The sequence below is a fragment of the Hyla sarda genome, chromosome 5, assembly GCF_029499605.1.
Source record: "Hyla sarda isolate aHylSar1 chromosome 5, aHylSar1.hap1, whole genome shotgun sequence".
NCBI lineage: Eukaryota > Metazoa > Chordata > Amphibia > Anura > Hylidae > Hyla > Hyla sarda.
The window spans coordinates 300,744,729-300,756,345 of record NC_079193.1 but is presented as its reverse complement, the minus strand read 5'-3'; the positions used below and the strand labels follow the sequence as shown (position 1 = coordinate 300,756,345).

The following is an 11,617-nucleotide window of genomic DNA, read 5'->3' as shown; positions in this document are numbered from 1 at the left end:
TATAGTAGTATATAGTAAAGGTCGATTTTTTCCAACCAGGGGTACCTCCAGCTTTTGCAAAACTACAAACCCCAGCATGCCCGGACAGCCAACGGCTGTCCGGTCATGCTGGGATTTGTAGTTTTGCAACAGCTGGAGGCACCCCTGGTTAGCAAACACTGGTATAGTATATGGGAGTTGGAGGATTGGTTGGATAAATACTGGCAATTGCATTTCCGGTATTTTTAATATAAAAAATACCGGCAGGGTAGCCACAATACCGGCTGTAGCGGTAAAATACTGGCCAGGTGTAGTCTGTGACTAATGTTTGCGCAGCTGTAGACCCCCCAGGTCAGAGAACAGCCGCTTCCCCCTCACAGACTGTGACCAGCGAAGCTCTCCTCCGCTCTTCAATTCTCCCGCCCACCGAGGGTCACGTGGTCGTCGATGGCGTAAGCGCTGAGCCCGGTCACATGACCATGATGTCATCAAGTGTCCTTTAAGCCCCTGGCAGGCAGTGTGTAGTGTGGTGGCCGCGGCAGCCGGCGGTATGGGCACCTGCTGAGAGGCGTGATCACCGGGGACGGATTTTTTTTTTTTTTAGTTTTTTTTTTTTTTTTTTTTTTTGCTCTCCTCCCTCCCTTTTCATTTCTTTATTTGTCAGGGCATGTGGGTCGGTGCAGGAGACCCCGGCAGAGGGGGATGAAGGTGGGCTGTGCGGTCATTGTGACTGCAGGGATCCGGATCGCACACAATAGCCTGACACACACACACTGCAGGAGGAGCCCGTCACTTACGGCAGACGGTCGTCGCGTGACCCGGCCCGGGCTAGTAGTCAAGTGGTTCTGTAGCCCCCGGGGAGGCCCCATCGCGGCCTGGATGTCGCCCATAACCGGGGAGATGCAGCTGTGACCCCGGCGGAGAAGATGGGAATGCTGAGCTGCTGCCCGTACCCAGCCAGCTCACATCAGTGCCAGCCCCGGGCTGCTCCTGGGAGCCCGGCTACTGTCATCAGGGGCCCCGAGGGTCCACACCGCTCTTCTCTCTGAGGATCCCTGAGGACACTGCTCCAGCTTAGAGACCTGTGTGCGCCCCCCCTGCTGAGAACTACCTCCAGGAGGGGCATTCACCACCCCCTGTCCTCACCTGATTGCCCCACTGGTAGCTATGACCCAGCTCCGATCCCATCCACCCTGTGCATCCTCCTCCTCCCTGTGACTCGTGCTGTGTACACATTTTGCGTCTTGCCTGCGTTTATTTTGGTGAGTTGCCCCTCCCCCCTCCAAGGCAGTTGTTCAATGGAAGTATGTTACCAGTTGCCGGTGCTGCCCCTGGACAGGCCGGTGCCCAAACACGTTCTCAGCCGCCGCGGTGCCATCAGCTTCAGTTCCAGCTCTGCGTTGTTCGGATGCCCAAACCCCCGGCAGCTTTCTCAGGTAAGGAACTGGTGACAAGGACTGGACTATGTCCTATTAATGTTAGAACTACAACTCCAAGCATCCCCCGGACATCCAAAGGCTTTGCAAGACCGCAACTCCCATCGTGCCCCACAATCCGAAGGCTAGGGAGGCATGATGGGAATTGTAGTGTTGCATCAGGGGGTTGGGGAGACATTTATCTGTTGTTTAGACTTATTTTGATACATAATAGTGTAAACAGAAAATACCTGGATACATTGTAACAGTAATTCTTCACTAGTGTTATCCATGGAGGAGAGTGGGGATCTGAGGAGATGTCAAGAGGGTTATACACCAGCCTTTAAAGCAGTGGTTTCCAAACAGTGTGCCTCCAGCTGTTGCAAATCAACTCCCAGCATGCCTGGATAGCCAAAGGGCACTTCTGAATCCGAAGCGGTCAATTTCTTCTAATTGGACCTATAAAATATTAGGATATTTGCTCATCTCTATGTATAATATAGTATTTTTCAAGCAGTACGCCTTTTAGCTTTTGCCAAACTACAACCCTCAGCATGCCCGGACAGCCTTCGGCTGTCCGGGCATGCTGAGGGTTGTAGTTAGGCAACAGCTGGAGACACACTGTTTGGAAAACGCTACTTTTAGAGAAGTCTGCAAATGGGTTATGCCTGTGTTACCCACCCAAAGTGCCTCCAGGTGTTGCATTACTACAACTCTCAGCATGCCCAGACAGCCTTCAGCTGTCTAGGCATGCTGACGATTGTAGTTTTGCAACAGCTGGAGGCACACTGATTTAGAAACACTAGAATATAGATAGAATAGAAAATACATGAGCGAATGTTCTCAAATTCTAGTTGGGTCTGTTTCAGCGAACCTGACCATCTACTTTGTTTCAGAAGTGCCCCAATTGCTCATGCACAGAATGTTGAGGAGCAGGGACTTCTGTTAAAGATAGGAGTCCCTGCTTTATTTTTTTTTTTTTTTTTTTTTTATACAGCTTTAGTTTTATTAACAATGGGGGGGATTTATCAAAAACTGTGCAGAGGAAAAATTGCCCAGTTGCCCATAGCAACCAATCAGATCACTTCTTTCATTTTGCTGAGGCCTTGTCAAAAAAAAAAAAAGGCTTGTTAAAGATGGAAATAACAGCAGAGTTCCTGCTTCTTTACAGCGCACATAGCCGTGATGAATACTACTTCGCCGCTTACTTCCGGGTGATGATGGATTTTAGGCCGCGTACAACTATGCTACTATTGACCTCAGTGCAGGTTGCTTGTTAGTGCGACTTGTCTGACTGCTTTCTTATTTGTCTCTTTTTGTTTTAGAGCCACAAGTCACAACTGTAAGAATGTCGCACAAAATATTTTGGTCACGTGACTTGAATGAGACTTGCTGTCATGTGACGTGTGTCTGCATGTAGCCCTAGCCTTATAATGGGGCCACAATGAGTAGATGGCATGGTAGCAGCTATGAGCTGTTTTGTTAGAAATTCGGTAATGGAAGCATTTTCTTAACCAAAAAATTCTGGAAATTGCTGCTTATGTAAGGCCGGTTTCACATGGGTGTATTGGGGGCACATCTGTCTGTCTTGCGGTTGTAGTGACCAGGTCATGAGAGCTGTGGTTAGGCCAAGATTTGTGGCCATAATATAGACATGAAAACTCAAAAAGATGCTTTTTCAATATAAGGCCATGTTCACATGGCAGAATTTACTGCCCATAGACTTTAATGGGATTCCGCTGTCCCCTTCACACAGCAGAGTTTCCACATTCCGCAAAATTTAAAGACCAGTTGTTAATTATATCAATGGGGCTTATAAAGGAGATATCCAGTGCTGAAAAACGTATCCCCTATCCTAAGGATAGGGGATAAGTTTCAGATTGCGGGGGGTCTGACCTATGGGACCCCCCCCCCCCCCCACGATCTCCTGTACGGGGCCCCGGTAGCCTGCGGGAAGGGGGCGTTATGACCACAGCACAAAGTGGCGGCTGACACGCCCCCTCAATACAACTCTATGGCAGAGCTGGAGCGCTGACTTCGGCAATCTCTCCGGCTCTGCCATAGCTATGTATTGAGGGTGTGTGTAAGCCGCTGCTTCGTGCGGTGGTCAACACCCGCTACATTGAGGGGGGCGGAGCGTGATGTCGCATGGGGGCGGAGTCGTGATGTCACGATACTCCGGCCCCGTGATCGGCAGTCTGATGCGAGCTGGGTGCTGCGTGCGAGATCGTGGGGGTCCCCAGAGGTGGGACCCCGCGCAATCAGGCAACTTATCCCCTATCCTTTAGATAGGGGATAAGTGTCAGCATGGTAGTACCCCTTTAAGCAGAATGCTATCTTTTGAGAAAACAGAATTCCGCTGCAGTTTTGGCGGAATTCCGCTCTTCTGTTCAGCAACCTTGGAATTGTGGAAATTCCGCCATCTGAACATAGCCTAAGGGTATGTTCAGAAGAGCGGATTCACAGTGTATTTTATGCTACGTGATTCGCTGCCGAAGGACCGCTACATGGTGCCTTTAGATGTGCCTGCTTGGAGTGGCAATACATCGCTACGGACAGACACACTGCTATGTGCGAGTCGCCGCTCATGCGCAGTATACGTGCACATCGTGACTGCTCTCGGCCTAGCTCAGGGAGCAGGGAAGTTCCCATTTTCATAAAAGTATCCTATACCCTTCCTCCAAGCATACTGGTGCCAGTATGGATGATCAGATGATGAAATATCCACGTGGAATATTTCCGTGCGGACATTCCCCTGACAGCGGAGCGCCAGGAATGCTCTGAAATGCACTCTTATAGATGGCAATGCGTTTCCATGGGGACTCTGCAGAAAGAATAGGCAATATGTCTAACAGCGGAGTACCCATTTTAATTTTTATGGAATGTGAAATTTCCGTGACAGTAATTCCTCTGTGTGAATGGGACATTGGATTCCTTTAAAGTCAGTAGGCAGTAAATTTAGGCTGAAATTCCACCACATGAACATGGCCTCATTCTTACTAGAAATTGGGAAAACAATTATTAACTAGAACAGACGGGTCAGGAGAGACCACATCTATTTTTTTTCACACTTTTCTGTGTAGGTGCTGGGTTTGGGGGGTTGCTAGCGCATTTTTCTGTACTGCCATTTTGTATGCCTAATCCACTTGAAAAAAATCTAAGTGGCACCAGAGTGAAAATCTGATTAAAAAGTACAAGTATGTGCCCTTAGATTTTTAATATGGATAAGTGTATTTTGACTGTGCACAATGGCTCTGGGAACCACCTACAAAAATGTAGCGCAGATGTACCAAACTTCTTGTGCAGTACCGTATTTTTTGCCGTATAAGACGCACTTTTTCTTCCCCAAAACTGGGGGGGGAAGTTGGTGCGTCTTATGCGACGAATACACGCCTATCGCGGCGGTCCCTGCGGCCATCAACGGCCGGGACCCGCGGCTAATACAGGACATCACCGATCGGTGATGCCCTGTATTAACCCTTCAGACGCGGCGATCAAAGCTGACCGCCGCGTCTGATGGGAAAGTGACACTAACCCGGCTGCTCAGTCGGGCTGTTTGGGACCGCCGCGGTGAAATCGCGGCAGTCCCGAACAGCTTACAGGACCTTACCTGCCTCCTCGGTGTCTGCTCTGTGCCGGGATCCCCTGCATGGCCGGCGCTCTCCTTCGACGTCATCACGTCGTTGCGCACGCCATCCCGACATCCAATAGGAGCGGCGTGCGTAGCGACGTGATAACGGCGATGGAGAGCGTGGATCCCGGGGAAGAACACGTCCGGAGAGTCGGGGACACCACGGGGACGCGGCGACAGCGATGGAGCGACATCATGGGCAGCGGTGACTGGTCCGGAGCAGCAGGGACACGTGAGTATTACCTCCTATCCAGTGGTCTTCAACCTGCGGACCTCCAGATGTTGCAAAACTACAACTCCCAGCATGCCCGGACAGCCAACGGATGTCCGGACATGCTGGGAGTTGTAGTTTTGCAATATCTGGAGGTCTGCAGGTTATAGACCACTGTTGGGTTCCGAATTTTAATTTTTTTAGATTTTGCACCTATAAATTGGGTGCGTCTTATACGCCGGTGCGTCCTATAGGGGTAAAAATACGGTAAATATTCAATACATTTTTTCAACAACATTTTATTAAATAACTTTATTGTTGTTTCCACCATTCTTAATGCAAAGTTCGATGCACATTGTAAGATTCACATGAACTTCATACAATGTCTCCCCGTTTTTGTCATGCAGGCATGTTCATTTCTGATTATTGCCGTCAGATGGGTTTTCTATCTGCCATTTTCATTGAGTACACCTTCTGCTTTAGCAAATCCCAGAAATAAAAGTCTAAGGGAGCTAAAGTCTGGTGTATTCCAATCTAGTTAGAGAAATTCTTTCAGCCGATCTTACCACCATGATGTAATGGGCAGGGGCTCCATCCTGTCGGCACCACTCAGGGAGTCTTTTTACTTAGCCTTTTAAAAGGGTCATCCACCATAAGGGGATTTTAGTACTTACCTGCCAGAACTGGGCATTTCCTGTTGGATTTTGTTCTCTAAACTACACATCCCACAGGTCTATGCTTGACAGTTTTAGGTCACTTTCCTTCCTCCCACACATCAGCCACTCCACCCATTGAAACACAGTGGACCTCATTTACTAAGCTGAAACCGAAAAGTTTTTGTCTGGTTATTTTGGTGCAGAGTGCAAACCCAACATTGCACTGTTAAAGGGGCGTGGGTTTGCCCAAAAAAGGGGGTGTGGTTTCACAACCCGACCGATTTACTATTGAATTCACAGAAAATCCTGTGGATAAATGGCTGGAAATATCCACCTAGAAAAAGCTGGTCAGAAAATGTTCCCGACTGTTCCCAATATTAAATAGAGAGGAATCCTGCAAGTCTAAAACAACATTTCCCACTATTAATAACCCTCAGTAAATGAGGCCCAGTGTTTTCTACTGTTGCAAATTTGAAGCAGGACTGGCTCCCTCTGATCACCTGACCAGTAATGTCAGGTCTCAATGCCTTGCAACCTGGGCGAGACATGAATAATTTTGGATGCTATTAAATATTGGAGCGATAATCGCATAACAATTGGGAGAAAACATCTACAGACACTATATTATGAACGACACAAACGTTAGAACCCCTGTAGCAGAATTAAAAATAAGATCCCTTTAATTTGGGTCATTAAAGGGGTACTCTAGTGTATTGACAATATGGTGATATGATCTTCCATTCAATGTGTGTTCTCTAGTATAAAAGAGTTCATACCGGACTGAACATTAACTAGAACTTGAAAGCAGGTTGAAAATGGAAGAACCAACAAGTGTCCTGGCATTTTGGTCTTCGGGTGTTTGTTCAGCTGTCGCCTTCTCTTACAATCCTTGGATGACGTTCTATCACTTAGCAAGTAAACCTGTGTGGGACTGTATTCGGTTCACACATCCCCGGCTGTGTTTGCTGGCCATTCATGTTTGCTCCCCTTTTTATTTATTTTTTTTCTTCTTCTTTAGAACTGGGATTGGATCCAGTGGGTATGAGGGTTATAAAGCCTTCTTTATTCCTCTCTTCCTCATTGGATCTATTCCCTATTTTGTGTGTGATGGGGGAGACAAGTCTGGTCCAAGTCACAACAGAGAAATATACTTGACCTAAGCTGTCAGTCACGTAGCCATATTAACAACGTTGGATAGATATACAGTGATCCCTCAACTTACAATGGCCTCAACATACAATAGTTTCATCATACAATGGTCTTTTCTGGACCATTGTAACTTGAAACCAGTCTCCACATACAATGCTACAGACAGTCCAGATCTGCGAAACATGTCAATAGCTGGAAGAATTGACCAATCAGAATGGACATTTCACTGGTAAAACCCCTGTATTACTGAAGTGCATGCACTGACTGATGTCTGGTTGCGCCCCCCACAGTACAGGGAGGTATTACATGTTCTGTACACTTTACCTGTGCCAGGGTTAGCTGCTCCTTTGGACACCAGGTGAGGGCGACTCCATGTAACTTTTTTAGGACATTGTATACTTTACAGGACCCTGAAGAAGCTGCTGTCCTTTACATAGACCAGTGTTTCCCAAGCAGGGTGCCCCCAGCTGTTGCAAAACTACAACTCCCAGCATGCCCGGACAGCCAAAGGCTGTCCGGGCATGCTGGGAGTTGTAGTTTTGCAACAGCTGTAGGCTCTCTGCTGTGGAAACACTAACATAGACATTTACAGCTCCCAGCAGATCTTTCTTACTTTTATATGTAAGGATTTGCTTTATCTGTATTAGTTATCTACTTATTTTTCTTTAATCCTCACTTTTTCCTATTTTTGGATGACATTTTGGTGCCTTTAGAACCGATTACCAGGTTTCCATAGAGTTATGGTCTCAACATACGATGGTTTCAACATACAATGGTCGTCCTGGAATCAATTAATATTGTAAGTTGAGGGACCACTGTATCTAACCCTTTTTTTTTTTTTTTTTTTTTTAATTATTATTTTTTTTTTGTGTGTGTCTATGTTGGGAGATAGGGAAATCTTTTATTTGTGTTTTACCGTGTGTGTGTGTGTGTGTGTGTGTGTTTTTTTTTTTTTTTCTTAAATGGCTAAACAGTGTAAATGTGAGTAAGTTTCAAGTATAGTCCTGGCTGGTGTGAGATTGCAGAAAAAAATTTGTGTACAGTTTAAAAAGTAATTTGATAAATCGCCAGCCACAGCTCAAAGCTAAGCATGCCACACTATATTCGAGTTGTTTTTTCTTGAAAAATTCTAAATGAAAATTTGATAATTTCTTGGACAAATCTCCCATTGTGCAAAAATGTTGTGACTTTTTAAAACCCAAGAATGAGAAGGGGGGGGCTGTGATAAATTCCCCCCCCCCCCCCATGAATGCTGTAGGGTCTAGTCAGAGGTGATGACATCACTCGGGGTGGGGTTAGAGCTCAGACAAGATCTAGCCACACCTCATCAGACAGCAGAGGATGATTTGTTGTCTCAGGAGACAGGGAGGAGCCAAGGAGGTGCTAAGACATCACCACACTGACAATGAAAGGACTAGACAACTTCCTGGCAAGAGGGAATTGCCTAAAAGCATGCTGAAGCCAGTTCATTTTGTCATAACACTATATTAGTTACGGTATATATCTTTGGGGTGATAGTCTTATTTAAATGCAATTTTCTAAAACCTAAATGCCTTTTTTGGGTACATTCAGACATTAGTAACTGCAGGGAATCCGCTGCGAGTTTCGCTGCCAGTAACTTTAATGGGTCCCCTGGCAATCTGCCTCTATTGCGGAATTTCTGTGGGGCAATTGAAGTGATTGATAGGAAAACCCGCTACAAATTATCAAAATGTGAACGTTTCACAGGAGCGAATCACATGCAACTTTTTTCAACTATATTATGGTTGCAAATTCTGGTCTGGCCACGTATCTGATAATCTGAAGCTACAACTGTTTGGCTGTAACACTCGGGTGGAAATGGCCTTAACCCCTTAAGGACCTTTAAAAAATCATAACTTTTTCAATTTTGCACCTAAAAATCCATATCATTGCTTATTTTTTGCGCCACCAATTCTACTTTGTAATGACGTCAGTCATTTTGCCCAAAAATCTACAGTGAAATGGAAAAAAAAAATCATTGTGAGACAAAATTGGAAAAAAAAAATGCAGTTTAGTAACTTGGGGGCTTCCGTTTCTACGTAGTACATTTTTCGGTAAAAATGACATCTTATCTTTATTCTGTAGGTTCATACGATTTAAAATGATACCCTACTTATATAGGTTTGATTTTGTCGTACTTCTGGAAAAAATCATAACCTCATGCAGGAAAATGTATACGTTTAAAATTGTAATTTCTGACCCCTATAACTTTTTTATTTTTCCGCGTAGGGGGCGGTATGAGGGCTCATTTTTTGTGCCATGATCTGAAGTTTTTAATGGTATCATTTTTGCATTGATAGGACTTATTGATCGCGCACGCCATTGATCGTGCGGTTTAATTAACTATATATTTTTATAATTCGGACATTTCCGCACGCGGTGATACCATATATGTTTTTATTTACACAGTTTTTTTTTTTATGGGAAAAGGGGGGTGATTCAAACTTTTAATAGGGGAGGGGTTAAATGATCTTCACTTTTTTTCACTTTTTTTTTTTTTGCAGTGTTATTGGTCCCATAGGGACCTATAACACTGCACACACTGATCTTTATCATTGATCACTGGTTTCTCATAGGAAACCAGTGATCGATGAGTCTGCCGCTTGACTGCTCATGCCTGGATCTCCGGCACTGAGCAGTCATTCGGCGATCGGACAGCGAGGAGGCAGGTAGGGACCCTCCGGCTGTCCTGTAAGCTGTTCGGGATGCCGCGATTTCGCCGCGGCTATCCCGAACAGCCCACTGAGCTAACCGGCATGGTTTTACTTTAGACGCGGCGTTCAACTTTGAATGCCGCGTCTAAAGGGTTAATAGCGCGCAGCACCGTGATCAATGCCGCGCGCTATTAGCCACGGGTCCCGGCCGTTATTAGACCGGGCCCGACCTGCTATAGATCGGGAGCGGACACATGACGTTCCAGTACGTCATGTGTCCTTAAGTGGTTAAAGCGGTACTTCGGTGGAAAACACAATTTTTTTTTTTTTTTATCAACTGGTGTCAAAAATGTTCACAGATTTGTAAATTCATTCTATTAAAAAATCTTAATCCTTCCAGTACTTATCAGCTGCTGTATAATACAGAGGAAGATCTTTTCTTTTTGAATTTATTTTCTGTCTGACCACAGTGCTCTTTGATGACACCTCTTTCCATGTCAGGAACTTTCCAGAGTAGGAGCAAATCCCCATAGCAATTCTGTCCTGCTCTGGACAATTCCTGACATGGACAGAGGTGTCAGCATAGAGCACTGTGGTCAGACAGAAAAGAAATTAAAAAATAAATGAACTTCCTCTGTATTATACAGCAGCTGATAAGTACTGGAAGGATTAAGATTTTTTAATAGAAGTCATTTACAAATCTAAAACAAAAATAGCCAGCACAACTACCTGATACACGGGTGCAGGCTGCTGTGGCAAATACATAGTATACAAAAAAGGTTGCAGCAGCACTTGGTCAAAAAATGGAGGCTCTTAGCACTGTTGTTGATCAAAACGTGTCTTCCCCCCAACCCATCCACCATGCAGAGGTGTTAGGCTCCCATCCGAAATGAGGCTACATCCGCGTGGTGGATGGGGGGGGGGACACGTTTTGATCAAAAAGTGTGCTAAGAGCCTCCATTTTTTTGACCGGGTGCTGCTGCAACCTTCTGCAGTGGTCTCCAATCTGTTCTCTTCCAGATGTTGCAAAACTAAAACTCTGCATGCCCTATACAGTCCAGTCATGCTGGGAGTTTAAGTTCTGTAACATCTGGCCCTTCAGATGTTCCTGAACTACAACTCCCAGCATGCCTGGGCAGTCTGGCCATGCTTGGAGTTGAAGTTTTGCAACATCTGGAGGGCTACAATTTGGACACCACTACACTGTGGTCTCCAAACTGTTCTCCTCCAGTTGTTGCAAAACGGCAACTCCCAACATGCCCTTCTGCTGTCACTGCATGCTGAGAGTTGTAGTTTTGCAACAGATGGAGGTTGCATGGGCTTACAGAGAGTTCCTCACTGCAAGTTTGAGATGCATCAAATTGTCCGCTGCAGCTCAAAACTCACTGTGAACTCCCGCCCATGCGAATGTACTCTAAAAACACTACACTACACCCACACAAAATAAAAAGTTAAAAAACACTACGTATACACATACCCCTACACAGTAACCCCCCTCCCCCCCCAATAAAAATGGAAAACATTTGGTACGGCACTGTTTACAAAACAGAGCCTTTAGCTGTTGCAAAACAACTCCCAGTATTGCCGGATAGCCATTGACTGGAGGCACCCTGTTAGGCTGGGTTCACACTACGTTTTGTCCCATACGGGAGCGCATACGGCAGGAGGGAGCTAAAACCTTGCGCTCCCGTATGTGACCGTATGCCATTCACTTCAATGAGCCGACCGGAGTGAAACGTTCGGTCCGGTCGGCTCATTTTTGCGCCGTATGCGCTTTTACAACCGGACCTAAAACTGTGGTCAACCACGGTTTTAGGTCCGGTTGTAAAAGCGCATACGGCGCAAAAATGAGCCGACCGGACCGAACGTTTCACTCCGGTCGGCTCATTGAAGTGAATGGC

General features: G+C 45.9%; 1 protein-coding gene across 1 annotated transcript in view; it reads left to right on the top strand.

Annotated features, from left to right (window-relative positions):
- The first annotated feature begins 440 nt into the window (after positions 1–440).
- Positions 441–11,617, top strand: part of PDE7A (phosphodiesterase 7A) — a 93,717-nt gene continuing 82,540 nt past the window's right edge. Inside the window, exon 1 of the mRNA XM_056522044.1 lies at positions 441–1,415. Within this exon, the coding sequence (XP_056378019.1) occupies positions 1,278–1,415 (138 nt within the window). The 5' untranslated portion in view covers positions 441–1,277. The remainder of the gene's footprint in view (positions 1,416–11,617) is intronic.